Source organism: Nematolebias whitei, chromosome 20 (assembly GCF_014905685.2).
Source record: "Nematolebias whitei isolate Nwh7 chromosome 20, NemWhi1, whole genome shotgun sequence".
NCBI classification, from domain to species: Eukaryota; Metazoa; Chordata; class Actinopteri; order Cyprinodontiformes; family Rivulidae; genus Nematolebias; species Nematolebias whitei.
In genome coordinates, this window is record NC_056517.1 from 23,228,717 (window position 1) to 23,245,239 (window position 16,523).

At 41.5% G+C, this 16,523-nt stretch overlaps 1 protein-coding gene across 2 annotated transcripts in view; it reads left to right on the forward strand.

Annotated features, from left to right (window-relative positions):
• The window catches only part of cdh7a (cadherin 7a), a 205,543-nt gene that overhangs the window by 177,042 nt on the left and 11,978 nt on the right, over positions 1 to 16,523 (forward strand). The window contains exons 10-11 of one of the 2 annotated variants that reach the window (XM_037694078.1): positions 5,809 to 6,057; positions 9,710 to 9,793. In XM_037694078.1, coding sequence (XP_037550006.1) covers positions 5,809 to 6,057; positions 9,710 to 9,747 — 287 coding nt within the window. In that variant the 3' untranslated portion in view covers positions 9,748 to 9,793. Of the gene's footprint in view, positions 1 to 5,808; positions 6,058 to 9,709; positions 9,794 to 16,523 lie in introns of those variants that run through there. The other variant, XM_037694077.1, reaches the window with a different exon arrangement.

Below are 16,523 nucleotides of genomic sequence, written 5' to 3' on the forward strand. Positions count from 1 at the left end.
ACTCTGATTGTAGAGCTTTTGATAGCTTGCTGAAGGCAGGTAGTGTTTACACTGCATACAGTATTTTGGTCTTGAGGAAATGAAACTGTCCAGTAGTGGGGATTTTTTTTTTTTCTTCTTTGGGTCAATTTTCCTACTTCTTCAGTGATATTTACTTTGAGGTAATAACATGTTTGAGTTTAATAAAACAATTCTGTTAATTATTGCAGTTTAAGTAGTAAATGTTTAGAAAATTCCAATCTTCAAGCTGCATATTGCCCACGTAGTCACACAGGCTTTGATTACTTTACAGGAGATAAAACAAACAATTATGCATTTTCATGAGTATTTGAGGTTTATATCCACCACATTGGTGGCGGCTGTGGGTGAATGGTTAGAGCCGTCATCCTCCAATGCAAGACTTGGGTGTTCGAATCCACCAGCAGTCACATGCTGACGTGTCCCCGGGCAAGACGCTGAACCCCTCATTGCCTCTGATGTGTGTCCCATTGGTGTATGAATGTGATCTAAAATCATTGATTAGTATCTTTAGAATGATTTGTTCAATTAGCTTTGAGGAGATCTAGTAGAATGATGTATGAATGGGTAAATGAGAACACAGATTGTAGTGTAAAGTGCTTTGAGTGTCTTGATAAAGTGCTATATACTGTAAGTACAGTCCATTTACCATTTATAACAACAAGGGCTTGTCAATTGACAACTCATGATTGCAGTTCATGTCTATCAGATTCTTTCAGCCAGTCTTGTTGCAGTTTTGATCAGATTTAATGGTTTTCTCATTAGCTTGAGTTGAATTGTGCATTGCTTTGGTCCTTTTGAGATTAAATGAATTGTAGCACGATGGGTTTAAGCATGCTTTTCATGTGTCAGATTTCTTTTTTTTTTTTAATCTGTGAATAATGCTAGTCCTGTCATTGGATTCATATTCTGTATTTCAACTACAAATAACTAATAGCAGCAGTTCTAGGTTTGACCCAGGTCTCTAGAGCTAAAAATGTACGGTAGTTGCAATATGGGTGAGGTTAGGCCTCAATGAGCTCTGATGGTTGTGACCAATTGGAGACAAAAAATTGCAAAGAAATGAGCAAATGCTCACTTGTGTTCACAGGAAAATGGTACTTGTTGCATCTTTGTGAATGGACAGAATGACTAATATGATGCGGCTGAGATGGGGTAGAGGTAGGGCAGCCAACTGGGGACCAGAAAGTCGCAGCTTGACTCCCCGCCATTACCGCATGTCATGGTGCCCCTGAGCAAGACACCAAATCCCCAATCGCTCCCCAGGCACCCGCATAGTTACCAACCACTCCACCTGGGTGCATATCAGGTGTGATGGGTTAAATGCAGAGAACCAGTTTCATCACTGTTTGGAAACATACAATGATGACAGCACATAGCACTAAATAAACTGAAATGTTCATGCAGCATTTCCAGCTAATCATATGCAACTATTTATTGTTGCATTTTAGTCATAGAGTGTCCTCATTATGTCTCAATTTAGTCTCTTTTTATGTCTCATATCAGTTATTTGTTTGCCAACCACTCTCATTATTGTCTAACGGGGCTGACTTGTCATGGTCGGTAAGGTTTGGACCCAGATGCAGGTAGACACAAGGCTCTTGAGTAAAACAAAAAATGACATTAAATGAACAAAAACAAAAAGCTGACAAGGCGGCAACACACAAAAACACAGGAGGGGAAAAAAAAAATCACAGGGAGTCATGGGGGAGCATGAGGAGGACCGAGACATCTGACACGTACTCGGGATAATGAGCTGCTGGTGAGGTTGAGACAAAGAACCATATAAATACAAACTGAGTGGGACTGAAAGTGGGAACACCTGGGATGAATGTTGATTGGAGACAAGTGAGGGTGGCAGGGTGACTGGGAGGATGTTGAGGAGGTTTACTGAGGGTGAAAAGATGACGGCACAAGAAACACTTCCAAATTAGACAAGACCTAAACCAGAATACTGAAAGAAAACCCCGACACCGAAATACAAAAACACAAAAGACCTCAACAGAAAAAGAAAACAAAACTGAACCCAAAGGAAACCATGAAAAGTATACTAAAGTAAACAACAAGGACTAAATAAAATCACAATAAAGCACAAATCTAACGTGACACGTGGAAACTAAATTGAAAAGGTCAAAGTTCATGCTCTATAATCCAGGTAAAAATCCAACAAAAGTTAAGTCAGGTCATCTGGACAGTTTAATTGTGATGAAACAGTTCGTCCTTCATCCAAAAGACTTCATCAGTCTGAGGAGCCACAAACTCCCATAAGTAGCACACTCACATAGTGGGTCAACCAGTTTGATGGTGATGAGATGGCCTCTGGAGTCTCCACCCTCTCCAATTCAATTCAATTCAGTTTATTTATATTGTGCCACATCACAACAAATTTGTCTCAGGGCACTTTACAGAAACATTCACATACATAAAAGCCAATTAGTAAAGTTCTCCATCCGACTCCTCTAAGGCAGCCATAGCCATGGATTATTGAGCATGAACTTTTATGTTTTAAACCACTTTGGCTATGGCTGCCTCAGAGGAGTCAACATGAGAGAGGGCAGATTCCAGAAACCATCTTATCACCATCAAACCAGTTGACCCACTATGTGAGTGTGTTGCTTGTGGGACTGAGTTTGTTGTGGCTCCTCGGACTGATGAAGTCTTTTGGATGAAAGACGAAATGTTTCAACACAAACATCAAAGTTCTTGCTCAATAATCCAGGTATAAAATGGCCCCAGAGGCCATTTTAGCTCCAGCAAACTGTGCTTTTCCACTATGGGATGTGCTATGCTGGTGAAGATTCTCAGTCATCCAGGACATGATAAATTCAAAAAACGTTCAATACAAAAACAACTGGACTTTATTTGTAACAGAAGACGTTTCGCTCCTCATCCGAGGAGCTTTCTCAATTCAATGAGCAGTGAGTGAGAGATTCAGGTTATAAGGCTGAGTGAGATAAGACACACACACATATGTAGATTTGACATGTCACACCTCAACACCTTAACAGTAGGGGTTTCTTAAGGTCTTTGTTACTCTAATTCACAGGTGAGACCCCTCTGTTCCCATCAAGTGTGAAAACTGGCTGGGAATCTGTCTTGAAGTTGCATTATAGGTTTTTGAAAGTGGAAATCTGAGGCCTCCTCCTCTGTTAAGGGATGTTTTTTTCCCTGTTTACATGAATTGCTTCCTTCACCCCCCTCTCAAACCATCTGTGTTCTCGGTCCAAAATGTGCACATTTTGTCAGTTAGACAACACCCATACACAAACAGAGTGTTGTAGTGTATGCGGTCCAATGCAGCGAGGACTGTTCAGACCTCTACATTGGAGAAACTAAACAGCCTCTTCACAGACACATGACTCAACACAGGAGAGCCACCTCCTCTGGACAAGATTCAGCTTTTCACCTCCACCTCAAAGATAAGGGACACTTTTTTGAGGACCAAAATGTTTTACAAATAAAGTCCAGTTGTTTTTGTATTGAACGTTTTTTGAATTTATGGAATGTGCTGTTTGTGGGAATCAGTTTTTCTTTTTTTTCTTTTTTTGGTGGCTTCTCATATTGAGGAAGTCCTTTGGATGAAGGACGAAACGTCTCAACACAAAAAAAGAAACCATCCAGATGACCTGACTGAACATAGTTTTTTTTTTAACACACACACACAAAAAAAAAAACGTCCAGCGGGTCTGACTTAATTTTATTAAATTGAAAAGGGTTTGAGGTGGGTTTCAGACAACGGTAACAATTTTCGGTATATGGAGAGAAACTTTCTGAGCGTTCTCTAAGTTACAATTGGTTGCCAACAGTCACACCTCTGTGAGCTAGATGTAGGATTGTGAAAAATATTCTGGAAAGGTTGAACATTGACATTGCTTTATAAGAAAGTATTTGGGCACTAAACCATTGATATTATGATTATATTAAAAAAAAAAACTGTATTAGTACACCTTACAGTGTTTGGAGACCAAAACAGGCACAGTATACTGGAAAAAAAAATTGAAAAAAAAAAGATTGCTTAACTTTACACCCAGAATTTGAACAAAACTTGATTTTCGTACAATTTGGTCCAATTTGGTTAAGAAAAACACAATTTACTAAGTAGCATCACTTAAAATCATGGCACATGAAGGGCTCAAGAGGATTAAACTAACTAATCTGAATAATCTTACCACAAGTTTTTTCCTGTCAAAGATGACATTTTTGGAATGTAGTTTATCTACTCTTTGTAGGGCTCATTTAGGTTTCAGGTATGACAGGATTAAGTAATGAAAACATCTCACAGCAGTAATATTTTTTCAGTTTAAAGGAGAAAAAAATCTCTTTCTTGGTAATTATCCTCATTCAGTGTGGTGGACTTTTAACAGTAAACAGTGACAGCAAACTAAAGCGGGATGCCTAAAGTCTGACCACACAAACATCTGTATTCCTGAAAGTAAGACAAGTGCTGCAGTCTGTTTCCAAAACTTTATAAATGATATTGAATATAAGTGTAGATTGAAGCAGCAGCGGTGTTGAACACCACGTTGAACAATCACTTAATAATATAAGACTTTTGTTCTTAACTTATTTTCATTTCTATGTCTCCTTCACCTAAAAATGTATTTAATGTTTAATTTTGTTTTAACAAGTAAAACGTCCAACCCAACAATGTTCAGTTAGGTTATCTGGACTGTTTCTTTCTTTCTTTTTTTTTTTTTTTTTTTGCTGAGACCTTTCATCCTTCATCCAAAGGACTTCTTTGATCTGAGGAGCCACCAACAAACAAAACCGATTCCCACAAACAGCATACTCCATAGTAGAACACCCCCCCGACCCCCCCCCCCCCCCCCCCCCCACCCCCAAAAAAGTTTGCTTGTGCTAAGATGGCCTCCGGGGCCCGCTCTCTCCCCCGTCAACTCTTCTGTGACAGTCATTCCTGTCTGAAACCGTCCAGATGACTTGACTGAAGAAACCGTCCTGATGGCCTGACTGAACATTGTTGGATTTTACACCTGGATTACTGAGCATGAATTATGGTGCTTGGAACCACTTTGGCATGACTGTCTCAGAGGAGTTGACAAGGGAGAGGACGGGCCACAGAGGCCATCTTAGCACCAGCAAACAGTTTTTTTTTTTCGCTATGGAGTATGCTGTTTGTGAGAATCAGTCTTGTTTGTTGGTGGCTCCTTAGATCGAATAAGTCATTTGGACGAAGGATGAAAGGTCTCAGCAAAAAATAAATAAATAAAATAATAGAAACCATCCAGATGACCTGACTGAACATTGTTGGATTTTATACCTGGATGAACATGATGAGCATGAACTTGGGTGTTCCTATCCAACCTATTTAACAGTGATTCATTTATCAATTTTAAGGGAACAAATATAATAAATTCCCTTTATATATTAATCTCTCTCTTCTTTTAACTTCTGAACCCAATCTAAGAACCCCCATGGACATTAAATTTTTTTTTTAGGCAAATCTACATTTATTAATGCCTGCATAGAATGAGAAACACATTTTAATATATCAATACAGATGAATATTTTTAGCTTTCTTTCATATAAAAGTTTTGTTGTTTTTATATTGTCAAAGCTAAGCTGTTATTAGTCAACAGGTGGCCAGGACCAGGGAGAAACACCACCATGTAGTTTATAATAAAGTTTATTAATTTATGAGCATTATTTTTTTTTAAATACTGCAAAGACTTTTTACAATGTAAAACCAAAGCAAATGTTTTATTACAAAGCAAAGCTTGCTGCTGGCTATGACTGTTTGATTAATATAATATGACATATCTGCCTTTGCAGACAACACAGCATCCATACTGACAAAGAGAGGCGGCTTCAGGAGACGCGAGCAGGCGGTGTATCAACTGCCTGTGTTGATTACGGACAGTGGAAGTCCTTCCCTCAGCAGCACAAACACACTGTCAGTGCGTGTGTGTGAGTGCGACTCCAACGGCGAGGCCTTTTCATGTGGAGCGGTGGCCTACACGGCGACTGGTCTGAGCACTGGTGCCCTCCTGGCTACATTGGGCTGCATCATCACACTTCTGGGTAAGAGCTATATGACAATGTGAGAAATGGAAGTCCATGTTAGAACTGTGTGTTTGTCATGTAGCTGTGGAGCAGAGGTCAGAGCAGGGGCAATTCTAGAATCTGACCTTTAGGGGTGCTCAGCCCCCAGTGATGACAATGGCTCTTGGCTTGAACAACACGGTAGCCATTGGTGTCAGAAGCATTTGTAATGCAGAGGGGATACACTGTTGTGGGGATCTGGGGGTTCTCCCCCAGAAGATTTTGAATAAAGTAAATGTAATTTCCAGAATTCTGGTGTATTTTAATGGGTTGTTAAGCATCTATGTTTACCTACATAAGCAACACTTGATTCAATAACTACTTTAGAGAGCTTGGCACAACACGAAAGCAACAAGGAGAGCTGTTGGTCAGGCTACGAGAAGTAGCCTGAATAGAGCATGTGCCACTTCTCTCATGCATCCCAACACCACCACCCCAACCTAGAGTTACATTTGGGCCCAAAAAAATCCAATCTGACCTGGCCCCAACCCGCAGCCATCATTTACGAACCCCAACCGATCCAACAAATTAACAGTAATTACAGGTCCAACTACCCACCCCACCCCCACCCCAACAGTTTTAATTAAGCTTTGACTGCTTAATTAGTTATTAATGGTCGGCGGACATGCAGCTGAATAAAAGGGGCAGAAGATCAGAGCTGAGGGGGTGTTTGTCCTTTCATGGCCATCAAAGTGCATTAAATCCCTGCTTCTGCCTGAATTCTGCATTCTGCATTAAGACCACTCTGACATGTCTCTTTGTAATCTCACCTGCTTGGGTTGTCGGCCAAGTATGTCTGCTGAGTGCAGCGGCTGAATGAATGTCCATTTGGGCGATGGATCGCTTTCTGGCAGTATAGTCCCATCTGAAGATTAACTAAACTTTATTTTACCTCTTTCAAGGTCAGTCAGCTCGTGATGAAATGGCCATGTGCGGCTGGTGAAGGTATAGCAAGCCATGTTGCCATATAAATGGATCGCGGCTGATCCACTGATGCAATCAAAAGTCCGACACGGCCCACCCATCCAGCACATTATCATGGCTCGGCCTGCCCTGAATTTGGGTCGGATTGGGCCGTGCTTTGGGCCCGGGTTAGAAATGACAGCTCAACCCTACCCCCGGTCGAATACTGCCTACTACAAACTACACTGGTGAAGTTTCTCAGTCATCCAGGACATGATAAATAAAATAAAAAAACTAAATTTTTCCAAACTTCATTTAGGTTTTATAATGGAATAAACTGTATTCCACTTTCTAAATGCTCAGGACAATGCTGTCTGAATTATGTTCTCCACTGACAAAGTTTAACCATTTTTTTACTGATGATTATTCATGAAATCCCTCTTATCGCTAAGCGTTCATAATGCAAACCCCGACAATGTCGTCAGAGGGGTGCAGCTCTTGCCGGTGAGAGGGGTTTCACTTCGGGATAAACTGAGGTCGCCGATTGGTCAGTCGATGACAAGCCTGCTGTAGTGATTGACAGAGGGCGTTAAGGATCTGATTTGTGCAACAACAAAAATCATAGATTTCACGGGCACATTTAAGTGTCTTCATTTATTCCATTTTTATTCCAAATTTATTCGATATTTTCTTGAATCTAAAGTTTGAGAACTGAGCTTGCTTATTAAATCTGAATTATGGTTTCTTAATATTTCAAGAGTGCTTAGTTCAAATTTAGGGAAAAAGAGGCTAAAATCACCACTGGGTCAGAGAAAACTATCTTAATCTAATAGGCTGTAGTGTTATAGTTGAATGAACTGGTTTTATTCATGTCAGTAGTTTTTGTTAACTGGAAGAAAGACAAAAACAAGATGGACATGGCTAAATAAAAATAAAAAATCCTGAAAAACTTTATGCATTGTTAGAAGTTCTTAATGTGTGTCTAGAAGCTTAGATAGCCTGGGAAGGTTGATACATTTTTGTAATATTATAGGCAAGAACCACAGCTGATAAGCATTTTTCGTAGGATTTAGCCACACTAATATAGTGTTTTTGCAAAACGAACTTTTCTGAGGTGTTTGTACCTCTTAAAAATATACAACCTTTACAAAGGCTTTGCGAAATGAAGATTTTTATATTAAAAAATAGGCTATGTAGCCGTGAACAAAATTTAAAGAATTCTTGTGATAGCGACCAACTTTGTGCATGTCCAATAATACTTTGGACAAAAAACAAAACAGTATTGATTTTGTTTTTAGCTTTTTCTCTTATCCATCTTACGTTGTCCTCATGTCATCACCATTAAACTTTGATCATGTGCTGAAAGACTTAATGATTGCAAAGAAATGGGAAGCAGTCTCAAAAACAATATGAGCTTTACTTATTTTGGGAGCATCTTTAGCCATGTAAAGAAAAAAAAGGTGAGAAATCAATATTAGAGCACTGATCAGCATGAGCACTACAGACTGAATCTTAACCAGCAGCGACCTTGAGCAAATAAAAACCTAGCATCAGCAGCATCACTCACACACATTAGTAATTATAATCAGGAAAATACATGACAAAAAAACAAATGACGCTAAATGTTGATGTGACAAAGTGTTAAAATCTATCATATTAGTTTTCATAGGGAGTTATCCAATAAACATTTTTCAACATATTTTACAATAATCTAGCTATAAAAAAAGAAAAACAAAGAACAAATGTGTTTACAAAAAGGATAAATAAGCTCAAAAACCACTCCTAGCAACAAGAAAATATAAACCCTTGCTCGTCTCTCACCCTTTGCACTCCCATAAAAATTCAGTCCCTTAGCAAATCTAAAGAGTAGGCAGTGTATTGACAGCGTATGTGCTTTATATTAGCACTGCAGTGCTTTCTAGCTGTCCGGCTGAACTTACACCTCACACGCTTAGCTCCATTTGTCTGTTGAGTTACCGTGGGACTATGTTTAAAATAACAGCCTCTGCAGTTCAGAATGAAGTTCAGATTTAAGTGGAGGTAATGTAGATTTCCAGTCCTGCGCAACGAATCAAAGTGCACTTCTGAGTTTACAACCCATTCTGACTTCTCTTCTGGCTGTTGAGGAGGTTTGCCAAAAAAAAAAAAAAGTTTGCACACAGTTCAAACCTGGAGGGAGATATCTTCCCCTGATATTTCCCAATCTGGTAAATGTCACCTCGGTCAGCCAGCTCTGAACAGCCGTTCAAATGTTTACAAGTAAAACACCAATGAAATCCTGCCGCGTGATCCATTGTCTAAAGTTGGTTTCTGCGTTTTCTCTGGCTTTTTCTAGAATTGTTATTTTGTCCAAGTGTTTGGTTAAACCTGTCAACAGATCCCGTAAGTTCTTCCAACAAGCACATTCAATACATTTGCTCACCTTGCCTCCAACGTCATAATTTACTGAACCAGATTTTGAGAAATTTCCTTTGTCCTAAGGTGAGAACAGGTTATTTTGCATGCAGTAAATCAAACACAAAAATCAATATGGGGGTCTCAGACTTTTTAAATCTTCCAGTGACTGTTAATTATATTTTCTCACTGGTGCGACGGATTTTTCTTGTCAGCAGTTGAGGCAGTAATTCATTTTCTAAAAGGACTTTCATGACGACTTCCCTCTAACACACACTGGAGGATTTTTCTTCCCTCTCTTCTGCTTTATAATAATTCAAAGGAGGCCATAGAGGTAAGTACTGTATTGCATTTCAAGGACTCGTATGTTAACATGTTCCTAAAGACACTTGTTAAATGAACATTCATTAACATCCCCGCACAGATGATGCAGGGCAGAGCTGTCACCTCCAGGCAACATTATAGCTCATAAAACCCACAGATAAAGCAATACCATTAGACGGAGTCACAGTTTAATGCTTAACTGATCTTTATTCAAAGCAGAGGAAAATCTAATAGGTAGGTGTAGTTATTGATGAGATCTTAGTTGGGGTCAGGCTTTGCTTTGTATTTTGATCTGTTAGTTTCTCTTTCCTTTTATTGTGACGTAGAACACCTTTTAGTGATAACTGATAACTTCAAAAGTGCAACAGCGGAGTATAATATATAGCATTGCAACCCCTAAAGAAAGCCAGCTCTGTTCTACAGCATGTCCTCAGGCCATGGCTTTACAACTAATGGCCTCCAGATTAACGTTTCTCCAAGATCTCTCATCTCTGCGTTTATGTGAATTTGACTGTTCATGCTTCACTGTTGCCATCTGTCTGTTTTGCCCAACCAGATGAGCACCTTTCTGTGTTTGTTCACTCTTTGTGCATACAGTAGTTCCTCGTTTATTGCGGAGGTTATGTTCCGGACCCCCCCCGCAATAACTGAAAATATGTGAAGTAGGAACATTATATCTATTTTACTATTTATATATATATTAAGGCTTTATAAACCCTTCCCACGCTCTTGCAATGTTCTAAACTCTTAAACCTACATAATTTTAACAACATACATATATGTAGCTACTAAATTTTTCTCGCTCTGCAGAACAGCAGCAGCTTGGTTCTGCTCAGTTCTGGTCTGACTTGGTTCCGTTTTGGCAGACCTACCCTGCAGGTTTTGGTTTTGGCTTGGGGTAGTGGCGGTGGGCTCCAGAGAGAATGCCAGACCTACAGGCGGCACGTCACTGCCAAGAAGTCCTTGTGGGCTGGCTAGCTCTCAGATTCACCAATGAGTCTGGAAGTCTGGTTCTGCTCTGGTTCTGTGCACCTCTTCAGCACCGAAACACATTTTGGAGTGACTCAGACCTTCGGATGGCCAGAACGGGACCAGACGGTTGTCAGATTGAGTCCAAATCTGGATGGGGAAGTCCCAGTGGACTCCAGAGAGAACGCTGGACCTACGGCGGTGCCTCCACGCTCGCAAGTCCTCGTGGACTGGCTAAGAACTCTCAGATTCATTGATGAGTCTGGAGGTCTGGTTCTGCTCTGGTTCTGTTCTGGTTCCCGGTAGGTTCCGTCCGGCTCTCTGCATCCGCTGGGTGCCAACGTCAGTGTATGAATAAGAACCAGCATTTTTCCGATCAGATCAAACTTCCCCTCTAGTATTTCAGGAGAATACAACAGGGCTTCTAGGTCGGGCACTGTTGGCTTCTGGGAAATGTAGTCGTTACAAGTGGGGATACAGTGTAGGCTTATTGAGAGAAAACTAAAAAATGGCGGAGCTTGTCCAAAGTATTTTATTTTTCATACACTTTTTACTGTACAGTATCCCATACTGTCCCAATCACGTGAGTAATATTAAAGTTGACAATCATGTGTCGTGCACAATTTTTTTCTTGTATAAACTTACTTTGAAAAACCGCCAAGAATGAGTCTGCAAAAGTCAAACCACAAAGTAAGAAGGCATTACTGTATTCAACACCCCCCACCCCAAAAAAAGGGGACTCCCTCCTTCCCTTGTAGCAGCCTCAGTGAGTCCACTCCGCCCAATCTTTTCTTCTTATCTTCAATGATAGTCTTCCATCAAGACCTTTTTCAATCTGTAGGTAGCAACTGAGGCTGTGATTGCTCGTGATTGTGTTGTTGGGGATGGCAATTGTGTCTCTCCGAGTCTTATCGCTGTCATTCTCAGATGCTGTCACTCCTAAACCATTTTCCCCCCCCTCTCCCTTCTTTTACTCAATCAATACCTCACTTTCTTACCAGGAGGGAGAAACACGAACTCCCAGCAGCTGTGGTGATTCAAGTAATCTGTCGTCAGAAGTCTAATAACTACAATGCATGTTGCATTTGGACAGCTTCCCTTAAATGTGACACATCTATGTGTCTTGGTATTCATTAGGCATCTGAAAACTTCTGTGATAACAGATGATCGAAAATGGGCTGTTTTCACCTGCCAGCCCATAAAACACTCAGAGCTGCATTTACATTAACTCTACATGCTCATAAGCTGAGTGCTCATCAATCACGGCTTGATATTTTTAGATTTAATTACTGAGCTTGAGCTTTTTGCATTAATAGCCCTGAAAATGCCTGAGCACAACAGTGCTTATGAAAAATGTCATTTAAAGCCTTCCCTATTTTTTTAATGATACATCCACTTTGGAAGATACATCTGAACTACTGAGACGATCATTATCTCGTTAAGATCTGGCGCCTTTTTCCCCCCAGTACAGGTCAGGTATGGCTCAGTCCTCCAGAGACCCAATTAGGACATTACGCAGCACTCCAAATCTCTGGATAGTTACTGTATTTCTATCTGAAACTCTGAGTTACTTAACAAGCTCATTTCATATTTCTGTCTCTTTGTATGTCCCCAGTGTCAGTACCCTGTATTTGTCTTTATGGCAGTCACAGACGTTTGTGTTTAAACAGTAAATAATGTTTTGTTATTCCAGCTCTTTTCTCTTACAACGGAAATGAATATGATCCCTTATTTTCGTTTACAATGCAGTCAATGCAGTTAATGGCACATTTACCATTGTTTTGCGTGGAAAAATAACTTATGAAGCAAAGAAAAAGTGTTAAGCTTGCTGAATGATGCACAGCAAAACAAAGGACAAAACATACAAAGAGTAGTAAAGAATCATATTCTAAATTTTTGGGCTGTACAATGAATACATTTCAACACATTTTTTGTTTTTATTTTGGAAAACTTTTCACCTTCTGACTTACCTACCATAAAATTAATTGTGCTTTTTCTGTAAGCCAAAACAAAACACTGTGATCCAGTACTTTATACTTTATTTTGAGACAAGGCCCTCTTTGAATTGGATGGTGGCCAGCTGGATTGTGGATGGTATTTTCAGGGTCTTGGTGAAATCTTCAGACATTTATTATGAAGGTATTGTGCTCCCAACTACACCTAATAAACTGTAACAGGGTCACAAGGGTTCTGAACATGCATAAAAGTGAGGATGTGATTGTATATCGTCTCCTGTCTGTCCTCCATCTTGTAAGATTGAAAACTTGAAAAATAACTAGTTACCAACTTCCATTTTAGTGTGTGGCTATATCTAGGTCAGGGGTGGGAAACATCATTTAGCAGAGGGACAAATAAAGTTATTGAAAGCAATCAAAGGACCTCATAGAGAATTAGAAAATAAGTTTTCTTTAAAACTGATGTCTTGGGTGACTTTTTCAAGCTTTTTCTTGTTTTAGCATAGTTAGCATGTTTGATAAAAAATGTCTCCCCAATAATCTTTAGAATGTAAGAATTAAGCCCTATTCACCTGGAATTAGTTTTAGGGACCACATGCTTTTTGTAAAAATGACAGAGATTGTCTGTGTTGTTAATCCCGTGCAGCCATGTCCATAATTTTTAACGTAAAAAATCAACCGCAAATCACCTACTATATTTTACTGAACTCCGAGGTCCTGTGATAATACTAATCCAATGCAAATAGGCCTATGTGTGATTTGGACAGAAATGGGCGGGATCTGATACATAATTAAGGATTTTTTTGTTTGTTTCCTGGGCACATTTTTATTTGCTTTTGGCATTGGTGGCTGCATTGGAGTGCATAAATAACTTTTTGTGTCCCGAACCAGCAAAAGCCTATTGACCCGTAACAGTCGGATGTTAGCAGATGTTACGCAATATGCTAGTGGATGTTACACATTACACAGCACCTTAACATCATATCCGGAAAATGTCTGTAGATTTCAGCTAAATCTCAGGCTTTGGTTATCTTGTGCGAATGTGCCACATAAAAAACAGACATTGGGGAGTAATTTATTTATTACATGTGATAAAACTAATCCCGTGCAAATATGGCTTTAGTATCTGTAAACTATCTCATGAAAATATCTTTGTTAGCTTAAATATGAAAATTAAAAAAAAAAAAAGAATTAAAACTTAAAAAACAAGTCAACTAAAAATATGGTTTTAGCCTTTTTCAACTCAAAGGTTTTTATTTTTTATTTGTATGGATTTGTCCAAGATGCTTAATTTAGATTTTCTTGACTTTCATTGATAAAATGCAAGTTTTCATCAAATTATTTAGAGGTTATTTTCAGTTACAGTCTGGACAAGACTAACAAGAGCAACATTAAAAGGCCCTGCAGTCCAGAGCACTTGCTGCCTTTCAGGTCAGAGTTTGAAACTTAAGATCATTTTATGTTGAAAAATGACATTTCCAACTGTTTTAAAAAAACTGAACAGCTCCCACTGCCTCAAGAAAGCCACAAACATTTTTAAATTACTTCTTGCACTCAGGACCTCTCACCTAGGTCTGTTTTTGTTTCGGTTTTACATCATTTATTTACTTTTCATTTTATACGCTTTTATATGATTGTCTATTGTTGTCTGTAGCTCATCTGTGTTCTTTGTTTAAAACAGGTCTCTCTTTTAAATGAGTCCTCGAGGCCCAATGAGACTAACCTGTATAAATAAAGGTTGAATGAATTAGCTTGAATGAATTAAGGATAATGGGATGCGAAGAGAGATTGTTCAAGGGCCACTTTTGGCCTCCAGGCCGTATGTTGCACACATTGTTTTAAGACTGTGTTGCTGTATTTGCATCTTGTCCAGGACATCCTTGTAAAAGAGATTAATAATCTCACTGGAAATCTTCCTGGTAAAATAAAGGTTTAAATAAAATAAAAAAAACATCTGATATAGGTGAAAAAAGATTATCAAAAACTGGGTTAAAAAAAAAAAATACAAGAGGCCACCACCATTATAAGCTGCCACCCTGATCATTTGAGGAAACAATGCTTTCTAGTAGAAGAATCCATCCAGAGGACCTGTTAATCTTGTTAGAATGCGTTCTCGTTTATTTATTTATTTATTTGTTTGTTTGTTTAATTTTATGTTGCTTAAAAGTCTAGTTGTCAGGATTTGGTGGACAGGAACGAACCCAGTAGTGCAGACAGGACTCAACTCGGCAGATTACAAAAATAAGTATTTTAATAGTGAATAAAGAACAAAATAACAGCTGACGTGGCAGCAAAACTTACATGTAAACGGAAGGCTCAGAGGGAAACTCAGGGAGGACTCAGGAGAGCTCAGGGGAGATGCAGGAGAACGCAGGAGAACACAGGAGAACACAGGAGAACACAGAGACCCAACGAATACGACCCGACGAGGAACAAAACAGAACAGATGGCTTAAATACATGGACAAGACGAGACATGATTACAAACAGCTGTGACGAGACAAGGGTGGCACCAATTAAACTGAAGAGGAAACACTAGGGAAACACAGACACAAACAGAGCCAGCAAATGGTATCATCCTTACAGTACCCCCCCCCCCCTCAAGGACGCCTCCAGGTGTCCCCAAAAAAAACCCCTCCTAAAGGACTTGTGCAAGTGGAGGGCGGCACTGCAAGGGTGGAGGGCCAGAGGAAACACAAGGAAGAACACAAGGACCTGAAAGAACTAAGGAAAAACACAAGCAGGAAAAACACAAAAGATCATAACGGTCAAGAGACCGTCCCTGGAGTCATTGTTCAGGAGGGCGGTCGGGAGGCCGTCCATCACGGGACCCACATTCAGGAGGGCGGCCGGGAGGCCGTCCATCACGGGACCCACGTTCAGGAGGGCGGCCGGGAGGCCGTCCATCACGGGACCCACGTTCAGGAGGGCGGCCGGGAGGCCGTCCAACACGTAGGACCTTGGAGGCCGCGGCAGGCGGCGATGACGACTTGGAGGCCGCGGCAGGCGGCGATGACGATTTGGAGGCCGCGGCAGGCGGCGATGACGACTTGGAGGCGGCGGCAGGCGGCGATGACGACTTGGAGGCGGCGGCAGGCGGCGATGACGACTTGGAGGCGGCGGCGATGAGGACGAGGAGGCCGTGTCTGGCGGCGAAGAGGACGAGGAGGCCGCGTCTGGTGGCGAAGAGGCCTTGGAGTCCACAGCTGGCGGCGAAGAGGCCTTGGAGTCCACGTCAGGCGGCGAAGAGACCGAGGAGGCCGCGTCAGGCGGCGAGGAGACAGAGGAGGCCGCGTCAGGTGGCGTAGACGACGAGGAGGCCGTGTCAAGCGGCGTAGATGAGGAGGAGGCCGCGTCAGGCGGCGTAGACGACGAGGAGGCCGCGTCTGGCGGCGAAGAGACCTTGGAGGAGCAGCATGCGTCATATAGTCCTGGGGAGACGCAGCATGCGTCATAGAGTCCTGAGGAGACGCAGCATGCGCCATAGAGTCCTGGGGAGCTGTAGCAGCCGACATGGAGGACCATGGAGGCGAATCCTCCGTGGTAGTGGAGAGCGCCGGCTCCCCTGGTGACTTGGTGAGCGCAGACCCCTCTGGAGACTTGGAGGGCGCTGACCCCTCTGGAGACTTGGAGGGCGCCGACCCCTCTGGAGACTTGGAGGGCGCCGACCCCTCTGGAGACTTGGAGGGCGCCGACCCCTCTGGAGACTTGTAGGGCGCCGACCCCTCTGGAGACTTGGAGGGCGCCGACCCCTCTGGAGACTTGGAGGGCGCCGACCCCTCTGGAGACTTGTAGGGCGCCGACCCCTCTGGAGACTTGGAGGGCGCCGACCCCTCTGGAGACTTGGAGGGCGCCGACCCCTCTGGAGACTTGGAGAGCGTCGACCCCTCTGGAGACTTGG